The sequence below is a fragment of the Cebidichthys violaceus genome, unplaced genomic scaffold (genome assembly GCF_023349555.1).
Source record: "Cebidichthys violaceus isolate CVI_PGR_0920_01 unplaced genomic scaffold, fCebVio1.0.p SCAF_383, whole genome shotgun sequence".
Classification (NCBI taxonomy): Eukaryota; Metazoa; Chordata; class Actinopteri; order Perciformes; family Stichaeidae; genus Cebidichthys; species Cebidichthys violaceus.
This window is the reverse complement of record NW_027176576.1, coordinates 15,732-31,527: the sequence shown is the minus strand read 5'-3', so window position 1 is coordinate 31,527 and position 15,796 is coordinate 15,732. Positions and strand designations below refer to the sequence as shown.

The 15,796-nt window shown below is 43.4% G+C and overlaps 1 protein-coding gene across 1 annotated transcript; it reads right to left on the bottom strand.

Annotated features, from left to right (window-relative positions):
• Positions 1–2,703: 2,703 nt before the first annotated feature.
• Positions 2,704–15,551, bottom strand: LOC137884475 (calsyntenin-2-like; the record flags this gene model as incomplete). The annotated part of the gene is given in 10 exon segments (XM_068726252.1): positions 2,704–2,842; positions 4,564–4,588; positions 4,590–4,724; positions 4,726–4,823; positions 5,541–5,726; positions 8,498–8,647; positions 12,930–13,026; positions 13,166–13,277; positions 15,358–15,378; positions 15,380–15,551. Coding segments are annotated over 10 exon segments (1,135 nt in total), but the record flags the coding sequence as incomplete, so codon positions are not given.
• Positions 15,552–15,796: the final 245 nt, after the last annotated feature.

The following is a 15,796-nucleotide window of genomic DNA, read 5'->3' as shown; positions in this document are numbered from 1 at the left end:
TAACGACATCAGAGAAAGGCTTTTTTTTTTATTGCCAAGGGCAAGTTTGTTTTCTTCATATTGAACAATATATGAACTGTTTGAAGTATACTATAAATATAAATAAATACAAAACACTTGGCTTCAAACTACAGCTTCAAACTTTTTAACTTCAAACTATGAACAATATATTAACTGTTAACAACAGTTTACATTATACTTAAATAAATATAAATAAACTTCAGCAATTCTTTTGCAGAAATATGAGCATATTTGCCTCGGCACCGAAAGGAAGCAGCGAAATCTGCGTTGGGTTTCCAGTTTGGCACCGGTTTTCGGTACCCAACCCTACTGATGACCGGAAGTTACCATATTTGGAATGCGGAGGAGTGGCTCCGGTAGCGAAGCGGCCCCGTCAATCACAGTAAGCCCCGCCTCAAAGCATACTACGCTTTATGGTCTATTGGACTCTACACTATATTTACTGTCACGTCACGCCGTATCATTTGAATATTTAGTGGGAAATATACCCGCTATACAAACAAAAGTCCTAATTTATGTTGCTAATTAAACCTAAATGCTTTTCCTGCTATGACGTGTGTCAAAATGCCTGAAGAGAAAAAGATTTCCAATGCATCTTAGGAAATACAGTTGAGAAATCATAACCATAGTCATATAATCGCAACAGTTTTAAAATAACATGACGTTTTGAAAAAGATAAACGTCCCTGGATTTTCACTTTAGTTATCTACAGTCCGCTAACCTTCTAGCACTTTAAAAAAAACCAAATAGAATATCATATTGCGCTGCTCTTTGACGTAAAATACCACGTGTTGCTCCGGGGCACAAATCAGATATTGATGTCGGTTTTTCCACATTCAAGTGGTTTCTCTCTCTACTCTCACCATTTGCACCGAGATTCCCACAATACACAAATTCCTTCAATCAAGTTTCCCCCTCTTTTCTTTTTCCCACTTGTGTTATTGTAGTTATTGACACAACATGTTCAAATCTGCAGGGAGCCGCTACCATACAACAAAAAAGCACAGCAGCAATGATGAGTACACCAAACCGCATTGTACATCACAGATTGATGATCACAGAGTGCTCCTATGATGTCATTCCTCTCATTAACCTCCACTATTTCAGACCAGTTTTTTTTTCCCATTTATATTTAATGAGAGTCTCTGCACAAGCGATTTGTACTGGTGAGCACCTCATCGCATATTCTCTTTGACTGCACTGCACGCTTCCTCCGTGGTCCTATACGCAACATCCAAACAAAAGGAGCAAATAGGATACCGGGAGAACGAGAGAGAGAGAGAGAGAGAGAGAGAGAGAGAGAGAGAGAGAGAGAGAGAGAATAAGAGGAAGAGAGGCTGAGATAGAACCGAGTCTTGAGGTTGTTTGCTTGTTTGCTCAGAAAAGCGGCGGTCTGCTACTCGGCTGCCCTTTTCTTTGTTATAGAGCCGCCGCCATTGGGCCTCAGGAGAAAAGAACACCGGACTGAGAAAAAACACTTTTCAATCTACCTTTGACCTAGAACAAACAACCACCTGGATGGAAGGTGAACAGCAGCGCAGATGCCTGGGACAAAAAAAACACACACACTGGGAATGTTTGCATGCTGACAAGGAAAGGACTGCATGACACAAGGAGCCAAAGCCTTGGAATGTAATCTTTCCAATATGATTGATAGGATTGATCAGAAATATATAAAAAAAAACATGGTCACACATACAAGGAGAGACACAAAAACAAATCAAAAACTCTTAAGAGCTTGCTGTGATTATGTAAGCGTTTTGTATTAATATCAGTATGAAGTGGACATATGCTGCGTCCCTATTTTGTGAGTCTGTTGAAAGGGGAGGTTCCCGAGCAAGAGGTCATTGGCTTATCATGAATATCATCATTTTTGTTCTTTTGTACAGTCGGATATCTCCGCCGGGCGAACTACAGCGACTAGACGCCCTTCAGCCGCATGATTCTCATTCAAGCCTCCACCTTACTGATGTGTCCTTGAGCAAAGACTCCAGCTCCAGAGTCACCGCTCTAACCCTGCATTGTAATGTTTGCAAAGGGAGGGGACAAAAACCAGATGTCACTGATGGATTACAACTTCAAATGTGTATCTTCATATTCTGTTAAAATACCTGCCAGCTGTGCATAATATCCTCTGAAATGCAGATGTTATGTACAGTACACCGTACAGTACATCTGCGGGATAATTACAGCTGGGAAAGTGCTGTGCAACTAAAAAAAAAATATATATATATATATTATTATATGCATCTTTCTAGCTGAAGCAATTTCACGTGGTGCCATCCCCTCCTTTGAACGGCTTTCTGCAGGACTGAAACAGTGAACAGCAAATTAGTTCAACAACTCTCCAGAAGCATGACAGATAATAGAGATCTGCTGCTGGGTGAGCTATTACCCATAACTAAACAGACTTTCCACTTTGGGTCTATGCTTGCATGCGTGTGCGTGTGTGTGTGCGTGCGTGTGGTGTGTGTGTGTGTGTGTGTGTGTGTACACATATAACAGTGTCTTCCTACCCTCTTATCTCCCTCAGCGAGGGAAAGAAAGTGATGGAGGGCCTCCAGTAATTAGAATGAGAGCCTCTCCTTTCACTACATAAATAATGATAGGCCTTCACACGCTGTAGAAAATCACCCCTCGAACCTACGCTGGCGCTCCCAAACGGGACGCGGACGAACTCACGCAGACGCGCTTCTCACCTGCTCCAGCTTCCAGTGGAACTCGGCCGGTCTGAAAGTGTCGACCTGAGCGAAATCTCTCCTGAGCAGGAACACCAGGCGGCAGTTGTGGACGTACAGCGAGTAATGGTGGCGGTTCATTTCTGCAGCGGGAAGATCACAAACGTGCACGGTCACACACACACACACACACACAGACTCCAACATCTGCTCCTTTGGTTTTCTTTTATTGATTTCTTTCTGGAGTCATACAAAAAGTCAGAGAAGCACAGCGTGTGTGTGAACGACTCGACTCTTTTCAGCTTCCTCAGACGGGTTTCTGTGCATCAAACTGTCAGTGTGACTGAAAGACTGCATGTCTGCTTTGTGATTATCAACTGGTTTCTGTGTGAGATGGCAATAACAGGTGAGTCCCACTTGCCTCCGCTTTTATAAAATGAATCAGCTTGAGGCGGGATGAGATGTCAGGTCTGCAACAGATTCTCCTCTGAATACGACCCGGCAGTGATGAGCTGCCGCTTGCCTCCTTTCTTTAGTGTTCTCAACTGGAAACAGATGTTTGTCATTTCTCACCCACACAACGCTTCAAAACGACGTCAAGTCACATTTAAGAACACTCAGTTTGTAATAATAAAGTCGATACAAAGCTTTCCCCATTTTTGTTTTTTTTGCAATTCTACAATTTGAAAATGGTGTTTTACATTTTCTCTGCAGCACTAAAATCTTTCACAGCGTGAACTCTTGAATGCAAATATAAAAAAAAACAATAAGGGATGCAGGATTTAGAATAAGAATAAGCATAAAGTTGACATTCTGATTCTTCTATAAGATGCAAAGCTCGAGATGAACGATGCCTTTTTAGCCCTTTAGAACACATTCCTTGGTCATATTGTGCAAATTCTTTTCCCCCCCCCCAAAAATGATTGTTTCTTCGTATTTTTATATCAAAATCCAATCATCTTCTCTTCTCGTAAAACAAAACATGCTTACATAAGCTATAGCGAGCAACCAATTTCGACCAATTATATGGTGACATTCATCCATCAATCAACGTGCAACTTTTCAGCAACAAGGGAGACGAGCGGAGCCTCGGTCCTCTGCAGCTACGCATCAGATGTATATTCTGTTTCTCTGGGGAACGCTCAGTACAGAAGATAAAGACACTGAAACTTCTGTTTCACTGGGACTTCATAATAATCACCATCCTTTTTTCTGTATCTCCCATCTTTGATGTCACCAGGCTCAGCCGAGACGGTTGACAGGATACAATACACGGGCCTGTTTCACCACAGTGGTGGTGATCTGCCTTCGCGCTGAGCCTTCTGGTGCCGTTCATATCCTTTACTAAAGCCAAAAAGTTGCAATGGATAAAAAAAAAAAAAAAATTGGTTTCTAAGATTCTGATGGTTTAACACGAACCGCTCTGCAGTTTTGTTTTTTTTTGCATTACAAGATCAGACCACACATTTCGTAAGCTAATAAGCATCTGTGAGAGCATTGTGAGAGCATGCAATGTGCAGATGGCTTGCTTAATTACACAGTTCAGGCAGCTCGGTTCAGATGTGTAGTGGGGAACTTGTTTTTAACTTTCAAAGACACTTGCCGTTGTGGGCCCTCTGTCATGGCTTATCTATCTTGTTATTTTGTTGAAACGGATGTTTTTGATTAGGTTATGTTCATAGTTTGAAGTAAGTTTCGGTAAAAGGAACATCAGAATTTAAGTAGTTTCCAGTAGAGCGCCAATGTTTCTAAAAAATATAGATAATTCATATAAACTCAATGATAATTTGTTATTAAAGCTCTCTAACGCGTCAGTTAGACGATGGGAATGTACTTCTTAAGATATACGTCTTGGTTTCCTCACCCGTCTTGTCAGAGTTGCACAGCAAGGGTTTCCTTCTCGGCCCTGAGTCCTGGACTGGGCCCGTGTTTCATCCACGTTGCTATGGTGAACTGGTCCGTCAGGTTTTGGGGCACCACGTGATCCGGAACATTAGCGGCCTGATGTCCGTCGAATCTGTAGATTGAGGTCGCTGTCGCGGCTGCTGTCGGTCAGCAGAGATGCCGTCCAGTTTGCGGAAGGGCCGGGGGCGGGGAGGAGGTCGGTGCTGCCTGACGCCGCACCTGGATGTGTCAATCACAAGGTACGACGCTGAGCATCAAGCTGCAGGGAAAACCGCTTCTCTTTTTCCCTGCGTGATTTCTCCTGAGCGACAGAAGTCGGCACGGATCAGATCACGACCTAGTGTTCGTGCAAACTTACTTTTGCAACCCTGTACTGTATATACTGGCCCTCTGCTGTATCCCCCTCACTCTAAGCAAAAGCAATATGGCAATTTGAACGCATATTTTGAGAAACAAACCGTTGATTAACGAGACACAGCATAATCAACAACTCGCATCTGCAAATCAGCGGCTTGTGTGACGTATCGACAAAATTGCAAATCAAGTGTCAAAAAGGGAAACGTACTGAAAATGATCACTGTTGCACACATCTGTAATTTGAATTCTAATTCCTCAACAGAAACATTCGGTTTGTACAGCGTCACAGTGCAAAAGTGCAAAACCACGGCGAGCAAAATGATGACGTTTTGGGAATTAAATAATAATAAAAAAACCAATTATTTCAAATTAGTCTCAAGGATTGAAATGGCACAACGGAGATTGGCATATTAATACACAGCTGAGGCTAAGATGTCAGGAGGTAATTTCTTCTTTGAATTACCATTTTTCCTTGTCTGACATTATTATTACTCCCCTTTGCTCTCTCATAGTCCCCGACTCGTAAATAGTACCTCACTACTCTTCTTCCTCTTCCTCTTCCTCTTCCTCTCCACTCACCACAGAGTTTTTGCAGAGACTTCTCGGAGTACGTTTCCCGATCACAGCCCTTCCCGATGTGATTGGTCTGCAGCTCCAACATCGCCTTCACGCCAGACAGAGGACCTCCACACGTCTCTATGTGCATCTTGGGAAACAGCTGCCTGCTTCCAGTCCCCGGCTCATAGTCCACCCGCTTGCTCCAACCTTTAACGATCAACATTGGTATTTTTCATTTAGTTATGTAACTGGTGTCATACGTTATACGAGCACAGGTCACCTGGTATCACAATGGTTCCAAGAAATCCAGAAGAAGAAGAAGAAGAAATAAACTACACATTGAGTCATTGTTAATGTAGTGAAATGATACCTGATGTCTAAGTCAGTCTCACCCCTCAAGATGTAGTTCGCTGGTCTGAGATCTCAACATTCTTTATTGTTTTTAAGGAGCATTTGACGAGAACGACGAAATCTTTCGAGGAAACATCGAATTCAAATGTTACCTCATTCATAGCATGTATAATTACTTGTATTTCAAGTGATAAACAACTATTTTAGCATATTTCCATCTTTAAATACTGTTCGCCGTCTGTCTTGTCGCTAACATTGTTGCCGTTTCCGTCGTCGTTTCTTAATGAGCGCGTGGGTCTTGAATGAAGGAACGGCTAGCCACACTGGTTTTGAGATTTTCTCCGTGATTTCTTGCCCCCCCCCCCCCCCCCCCCCCCCCCCCCCCCCCCCTCCCCCCGCATCAAGTCAAAAGGAGAGCGAACGAGCCGGTAACATGACAGGCGTGGTAGAAAAAAGGTGCTGACCTTGTAACTGTCAGTCCTGTTGCCAGGTGTTATACTTTCATCACCCAGGGGTTTACATCTCGCCTCGATGTACGAAAACCTTTTTGAATGTTGTTGGTGAAACGGATTCACCAGCACAACTGAATATGTGTGTGTGTGTGTGTGTGTGTGTGTGTGTGTAGGTGGTGTGTAGGTGGACACCTGGCAACTCTTTCCAAGCCTACAGAATATGATATCATGAATCCTGAGACAACAAGAAAAACAAACTGACATCAGGTAGGCCGAGGAGGAGTGAGGAGTGAGAAGTGAGGTGGAGCGAGACGTATTTAGCCGTAATATATGCCGGGGAGCCTTCTCCACCCAAAAAAGAGCCGTAGAAGAACTGCTGACCTTTACACACGGACAATATATAAGTTGAGTACAAAGACTTGATGTTTTATCCAAGGCATCTACGCTGCTATGGGTTAATGTTTTACAACAGGATTACGCAGTACGGCCCTTTTCTTTATGAGGCCAATCGCAAAGATTCATGCAACATTGATGAGGGCGAGATAGAAAGTGTTGCTTTGCGATTCTAACGCTCAGAGTGGATAGACGGACCCGGAGCGCCGTCGGGAGTTTTGCACGTTTCCCTTCTATTCCTAAATGATTTTCTTTTTGTTCGGCCTGCTGCGCCAAAAGCGGTGGCTCCTCTGAGCTCTGCTGCACATGAGATGACGTTACCAGAAAAAAAAAGCTGAATGACATTTCAGACAACTTTCTCAACATCAGACTCTCTCTCTCCTCTTCTCTCTCTCTCTCTCTCTCTCTCTCTCTCTCACTCAGTGATGTGCGCTGACATTTCCTCAATGAGTGTCCCTAAAGCCTAAACAACTGGCATTCTCATCTTTTTCAGTAAGTGCTCTCTTTGCACTTAATGGATTTCTTTTCTAACATTAGGCTTGGTCAGATGTAATTTTTTTTTTTCCCACAATTATAGTCGTATTTGAAATATAGGAGTATTTGAACCGTATGTTGTTCCAGGCAACAGAAGAACCAAAGATACTCTCAAATGATCTCAAAATGGACGCACAACTTTGGCGATCGTCTCGGTGTTTAGATGAAAATAATGGATGAGATGAAATCCATTATTTAATGCACAGTATTATTGTCTTAATTATTGGAAACAAACGATCTAACTCCATGCCACGGCGCATATATAATGTTTTTAAAGTTTGTAGCGATACAGATTTTGTACATATGACTTATTATTTGTTGTATCTCTCTCTCTCTCTCCTTCCTTCCCTGTCTGTACTAAAGGCTTAAAAACAACAACTTGAAAATGACGTATCCTCCACATGGTCTCACTGTATTTTGTTCATGAATAAACTGCAGTTGTTTTGAATCACCCTGGCTCAGTTGCTCTTGGAGCTTTATAATAAGAAGATGGGAATGAATGAGACTGTTAGGTGGATTTGGTCGTGGATTTAAACCAGCACTATTTACTCGTGATGTTTAAGAAAACATGCTTTCGTATAATGAAGCACAGCTTTGCAGCAGATTGGGGTTTTCTAACTAGCCGGCAATATTTTGAAGATGTAAAAAAATCCTTCACTCTAAGTTTATTCCTCTCTTTCCTCCCCTACGGGCTCTTTGTTGATCTCTTTCTTTCTCCTCCCCCCCCCCCCCCCCCCCCCCCCCCGTCTTATCTCGGCCTGTCTCCCTCTTTCGTTCCTGTGTGAGCTTGACTCCCTGAGACGCCTGTCAGCGCTGACAGGTGAAGCAGCAGGGGAGACGGGCTGACTCGAATGCCAAGCTGCTAGCATGTTAAAGGAGGAACGAAAGAAAGGGAAAAACACACACACACACACACACACACACACACACACACACACACACACACACACACACACACACACACACACACATACACACACACTCCAGTCAACTTTCCCTCTGGAGGTTTTTTGTTCAGGTCCTCTGATTTCCTCGAGAGACGTTCATTCTGAAATGAGATAGAATTCCCTCGAGGGAAAGGATATGCTAAAATACTGCACCGTCTGCTCCAATTCAGGTAGTGTTGCGTTACATTTAAGTACGTTTAAACATTATAGCCGGCGTAGGAATACGTATACGCTGCCAATTATCCCAAGGCAAATGAATGCATTGTGACGATATTCCGGTGGCTGCTTCTTTAGCTCTGACCTTGCCATCCGGGTTTGCAGACAGGCTTGACATCAATATTCACCGCCACGTCCTCCTTTGCTCTCTTCTGACCACAGTCAAAGGCCGTCACCATGATCTTGTAGCTCTGCTGCTTGTCGTAGCTCAGCCGCTCTGTGTTTCTGATGTTTCCTAAAGGACGCACACACACCACACACACACACACACACACACACACACACACACACACACACACACACACACACAGAGAGAGGAAATATAATTTACCTGATAAAGTGAAGAATGGTTAGGCTTGTTTGACAATAATAGAGCAAGAAAACACTTCCAGCTGAGCAGTAATTGAAACTGACTTTGCATTAAAAAAAAGAAAAAAGAAAAAAAAAAGTGCTCCTTTGAAAACAAAACATAACTGTGTGTTTTTATTGCAGCCTTTTACTGGAAACTGAAGGTCCAGTAACCTTGTGTTGCATTTGAAAATCGGAGCCTCTCCGCGTGATTTCATCTGAGAATCCGACCCAGTCGACAAGCAACAACAACAACAACAACAACCAGCCAATCTTCTCTCCTGCTGTCAGATCTACTTATGCAGGTCATTTGGAAGCATCGTGTGTTCCACTGAGACTGCATCAAAACCAGTTCAAACACAAAGCAACGCTCACAGCGCCTTTACGTAGTAATGTGTTACGAAGAAATACGCAGCATTATAACTGCTTCTTATTGAGAATTACTGAGAAAGAACTACAAAAAATATGTCATCCACGCATCAATCTTATGTCTCAAAGACGATTGATGTGTCACCATAACACTTCATTTGCTACCTAGTAGAACCTGTTTTTAGCGAACTTAGTTGTAATATTACTTTTTTTGGGACCCTGAAGGGACGGTGACTTCATATCAACCAGAGCGCTGATTGCAGCAGCTCCTTCGTTTGACTGTTTTCGTATTCCAAGAACTTGCTAGAGCGTGTTAGCTTTGCAGGAATGAAATACTAGCGGGCATGTGAGCCGGTTTTATGAGAGCAGATGAGTCCAAAGTTTAAAATAAAGGTGCGGTAAACCCCGCTCGTCTCGCCTCACGAGAGCGGCCCCCCGGGTGGAGTGAAGACCGCTCAACTGTAGCCACCAAGGTTTCGGGGGGTTGGCTATTTGTCAGAGGTAGACAACACGCACAAACAAACACAGACTTAGAGAGAGAGAGAGAGGAGAAGACAGAGGACTCTTTTGTATTTCATTGATTCCTTGACATTGTTTTTTATATTGGATGCTTTTAAGCCTAAGTGCATGGGACTACCAGGGGTCTGCAGGGGTCTTCACCCACGTCCCCTCTACATGTTTTGAGGAGCCCGACAAAGTGTGAGGAAAAATATTACGGCCGTATCGATTCACTAGGGATTACACCCCAGGGAAGCAGGAAGACTGCTCGCAAACAAATCCTAGAGTATGTTTCACTGACCGAGCTACATTTTGAACAATGCAGCCGTGCGGTTCACAGTCTCTTTAAACAGAGTCAGCTGCTGGTGCATCACAAAGAAACAACACGAGATTCTTTATTCGGAATTATTTTACAGATGACGATCAAAAGCGGCTCCTTTATATGCGGGAGACGATCCGGACGTTCCTAAAGATAAACAGCAAGGCTTCGAAAGCGACGCGAAGATGTTTCCTATCGCGTCGTTCACAGTCGGTCGACGGAACATACGAGGACAACCGAGGCTATTTTTTGTTGGTTTGCATCTGGAGGCTTCGGCTGTCACTCCGGTTTGCCGTCGGAGAGCAGAGCAGAAAAGATGAAACGAGGGCGAGAGGAGGGGAGGCCAGAGGAGAGGAGTTTCTAGCGAAGCGGCGATCGGTTCAGAGCCACGGCAGAAAAGAGACGATCTTAAAATGTCAAGAGAAAGAAAGGCGACGAGGTCAGAGTCAAACAAACATCTCCTACAGCGACTGTTAAACCACAGCCGGTGTAAACAACGGCGACAGTTCAGGAGCCGGATTTCAACCACCTTTTTCAACAGGTAAGACGAACGTTTCACTTTAATTTTGACGTCTCCCTCTCTGGGGATCCACGGTGCCCATCTGTATTAGGATTTTTCTTAATCTCCAGATTAAGTTTATTAAAAGGGACCACCAATTACAGACGTGAAGTTCAGCTTGTCACAAGGAGTACTACTCAACTCGTGAACACGGTTGCATAATGACTTCTTACGTGACGAATGTTGCTTACTGTGAGACATCTCACTCGGCGGCACCAGAGAGCGCCGCTTACCGGTAGCCGGCGGATACAAACACGCATTCCCAAGGTATAAAACACGAAAAGAAATGCAGTACATCTGGGTCGGCACAGCACTCACTATAGTCTCAGCAAGGTATTTCATTTAATTATGTTCCTAAAAATACGAGCCGCTCAGCCCTCGATGTGGTAAATATGCAGCGTATGTGTGAGGATGAAAAGGTGTCCTGGATTGCAGGTGCTGTCTACACGTTACACACATCGGATTTCACCAACCCCTGCATGTGTTATATGTGGCTACTATACATTTTGAATTGTGTTGGATCTAGGCACAGTGCATAGACATCAAAACATAGCAAAGGGATGTTTCACCGGAGCTCGGTTTGCCTGTAGCCACGGTGCAAACAACCACATCTGAACTCAGGTATAGTGTTCTTCTCCATTCTTAATCACTGTCTGCTTTCATTTCAGTGCACTTGAATCAGAGCCACATGCTGCAGTACAGCTATTTACTTCAGTATGTTAATCTCATCGCACTTCCCTCAGTGCACACAATTACGTTGCTCTATAAAGTGGGTGGAACCGCTTCCCTGTGTGTTTGAGTTTCCATCCAAACAATATTATTGTGCCTGAGAGAAGTTCAAATCAAATGACGACTGTAAAATACACTGAGAGAAGAAAAAGAAAAAAAATAGAAGACAAAATAATAAATATGACCCTGAGAGAGAAAGAAAGAGACACAATGTTAAGAAATAATAAAGATGTGTGCTTCTGTCAGATCTATTGGTAGAAATCAACACACACACACACACACACACACACACACACACACACACAAAGCCCTCCAGTCTCTCGTCAGTCTAGATTACGCTGCACTCAGATCAGCTCAGCGAGGAGGCAGTGCAAATCCAAAAGCTGTGATTTTATATAGGCAGATGTGCTCAGAATAGCTCTCAATCAGAAAGAAGAAAAAAGTAAAAGAAGCACTCTGCCCCAATAGACGAGGACTGGTGTAAAAGCCACAAACAAACAAAAGGAAACTTAAAAAAAGAAATGAAAGAAGGAAGCTGTCAAAAACTAAAGATGCATCTTTGGTGAGTAACGTTTGAGCTACGATACGAAAAATCCACTTTCGAGGATCACAACATGATTGCAACAAAAAGAAGAATCAGCCACTAGTTTCGAGAAGAGTAATATTCAAATTCATCTGTTGTTGGTGTACGTCCATAAAATGACGACCCGGGACGGTGCCTAATGCCCTCCACACACATTAAATACATCTTTTACAGCAGCTTGTAAATCAACACAATCTCTCATCTTCCACCACCAACAAACCCCCGAGTCACTCCGGATAGTATTTTATTCATCGTTGAAATAATTCCAAGTAAATGATCCTTAAAATACAGCCTTCACACTAATTTGTTTCGGTTGAGAAGCAACCCCCCCCCCCCCCCCCCCCCCACACACACACACACACACAAGATGAGATTTAGTAAACTGCTGCACTGAAGGACTTCTCATCCATGTTGGCTTAAAAATTGCGGTTCAAAGACGCTCGATATGTAATTCAGAGCGTACCTGTGAATGACCTCTACATGACGGGCGGCTAACAGTGCTGTCAGAAGCTAACAGTGTCTTCTTGGAGGGGGGGTGAGAGAGAGGAACTGGAGAATGGCCATCGGCACGAGAACATTGCAGAGCGGCTGCCATGAGGCGCGCTCACATGCGCTCACTATGCGCTCACTATGCACTAAAAAGGCACACACAGCCGGGCCCGGCTATGTCAACGAAGCACAGGGAAGCTGGGATTACAACACAAACAGAGGGAGAGCGACTTCTGTATTTGCTCAGGTAGACGTTACTCCGCCATATCTTTACACGGCAAATAGTTGTTTTGCTGCTATATCAATGCTCTGAATGTTGCATAGAGAACCTTTAAAGATGACCTGTGTGTGTGTGTGTGTGTGTGTGTGTGTGTGTGTCCCTTCAATGTATTTGAATCTAATAAAAGAACAAGAACAAAGCCTCCAGGCACACAAACGGACCCTCGCTGTGCTCTCCTAGTTTCCCCTCTCACAATGACACATACTTCACACCTAATCACATCATTTAGAACTACAGTCCAGTCTCTCATTCAGCCAAGCCAGATTCACACACACACACACACACACACACACACACACACACACACACACACACACACACACACACACGTAAATGCACTTACCATTGCGGTCTATTGCAAATGGCGTCCCTGCGGTGACGATCTCATAGTTGCAGATCTGGCTGTACTGCGGTGAACAGTCTTGGTCCCAAGCTTCCACCTGCAAATTACAACTTGTCAGTTCTTGACCAACACTAAATAGACTATAAACTGCACATGTATAAGTCAGGTTTGATTGTAACAATGCAACAATGATGCTGACTACATCATACTATCTTTAGTATATAATATCTAAATACCTGCAAAATGCTGTCGTAGATTTTGCCCTCGGTTACCGATGCCTTGTACAGTGGCTCCCGAAACACGGGGCAGAACTCATTGACATCATCCACCTGGATGTGAACCACCGCCCTGAGCAGAGGAAGGGATGAAAGAAAGAAAGAAAGAAAGAGGGAGCAAGGAGGGAGGGAGGGAGGGAGCACAGCAGGAAGGACGCAAAGAAAAGTGGAGTGGAAATGATCGATGGAAGCGAAAGAAGAGATGGAGGATGGGAGAATGAAGAGAAGGAAAAGATGCCGTCATCGTCAGGCTCATCGAACAGCAGATCCTGCAAAGCCACATTGTGTTTTAAGGTACTAGCTGGTACTACTTCACTACCTCCTTCCCTATAGTCTGATGCAAACACACACATGCAGACCGAACCTCATCTGCTGGAAGAAAGCGATATTATGAACTATACACTCTGATAACGTTTGTGCACTTAAGTATATAAATGGAGCAATCATTCAGATCATATCATTCCATTTTTTTTCCCTCCCGGTGACCTTCGCTGACAACAACTCGCGGTGCATCTGAAGAAGCACATCTGGCTAATTAATAACATTAGCCTAATGAGGCCTATTTAGAATGTCACGCTGTGATAATGTCACACTCTCACACACGTACACTTCTTGTCATTCATCATCCGCGGGTGAAATTCATCACAGATCTCAGAGCTGATAAATTTATCTCTGTTCTTCTTCCTTTTAGTACCAAAGCCCGCTGCAGCCTATTTTTTCGAAAGCTCCTCGTCTCCGACTGAAGGACCAGAGGGTTTGATTTGCTGCTGTCCGCGCCGCTCTGCCCGCCTGTCAATCTCGCTCACATAGCGCTGCCGCACACACACACACACACACACACACACACACACACACACACACACACACACACACACACACACACACACGCAGACACACTTAGCATTGATGGGCCATTAGGGGGACATATCCTGAGAACAGGACTCTCAGCTGAGACGTACTGAGACATCTTGGGGAAAAGCGAAAATAAGGAACGAAAGAAGAGAACTTACAGTAGAAAACAGCATCTAATCGTAGATTTACGGTATTTTTTTCCTCACTATTTTGAGCCGTTGGTGCAAAATATAAAGGTGTTCTATTTTTCGCTTAAACACCTAACTTAAAAATCGATTTAAAAAGGGAGGGTTTATTGTATTGTAATACAATGATATAGTTGTAATCTTTGCCTAAGAGGACAAACTCAGAAATCATAACCCAGTCCTCCCTAAAGCAGGGTCCTGAAACCACAGGTGAACAAATCACTTCTGACAACGGTTGAAAATGATTTGAGATCAATAAGCATCATATCACTTCATATTTCAGACACTCAAGTATTCATTTGTATGAAGCAGGTAGAAAGTGCACCACTACCGTCGGTGTAATGCCCTCTATAATAGAGTTGATGAGGCTCAACTTGTGAAAGTTTCTCTTTGTTTCTCATGCGTTTTTTTTTGAGAACTTAATATGAGTAATTATGCAGCTGCCTTTGTACCTTTTGAGTAAATATTTTAATTTATTTTTTTTTACTTTGTCCGCCCACTTTAAGTCAGAATTACTCCCACAGCCAAACAAGTGAATCATGCACAGATACATAATAATTAGCAGCGTTTGACAGCTTTATAAAGGGTCCGACAATTACCATTTTCACAACGGGGTTTCTATCCCGCACAAAGAACGTTTCAGAGATACAAACATGTCAAGCAGTCGATGGATGCTTGAGGTCACAATGTGTAAAATGTTGTCAAACACAAATGAACATTTTAAGCTTCAGACAAACATAATTTGTTGCAAGTCAAGTGTAATATACAATATACTGTAACATATTCCCGTTATTTTGCGAAACATATTTTTGTCTGTTAAGTGGTTTGTTGTTGTAAAAAAAAGGATTGAATTCTATAATTTGTTTGCTCATACCGTATTCTAATAATGTGGAAACATGTACTGTCCACATACCGTATATTAAAGACAGGATGGCGTTCTCGTATTTGGAGATTTTTCAGATGTCTGATAGCTAAGTTGCCTTCAGAAACATCAATAGAAACCAAAGTTCGGTCTTCACTGAGCGACGTCTCTCACTCTTAGTAAACCGGGACAGAACACAGAAAAGCCAAATCCACCCACAAACAATGAACAGACATTGAGACCGGTGGACTCACTTGTGGGACTTCTTCCAGTCGGCCCGCTGGGTCCGGCCCGCAGTCGTAGGCCTGGATTATGAAGGTATACTCTTTCTGGCTCTCGCAGTCCACAGGGCCGCTGGCCCGCAGGACTCCCTCTCCCGATGTGCGATTCAACACCACCGCCTCAAACGGAGCGTCCTGACCATAGATCCTAAAGGCACAAATCTCCCCTAAGAAAGACATGGAAAGATGCAGAAATCACTGGATGTTTTATTTTTTTTACAGTAACGGAGACAACACCGTTATTTTAGCGTTCTACGCAGGGATCCATGCTAGATTTCTTCATCGGCAGCAATTTGTGTGAGAAAACTTCTTTATTCTCCTTTTGTGCCAAAAACGGAGGCAAGACAAAAACAGTGTGAAGATATTCAGAGAGAGGGGGAGACACAAACATCAAGTTCATATCAAAGAAATT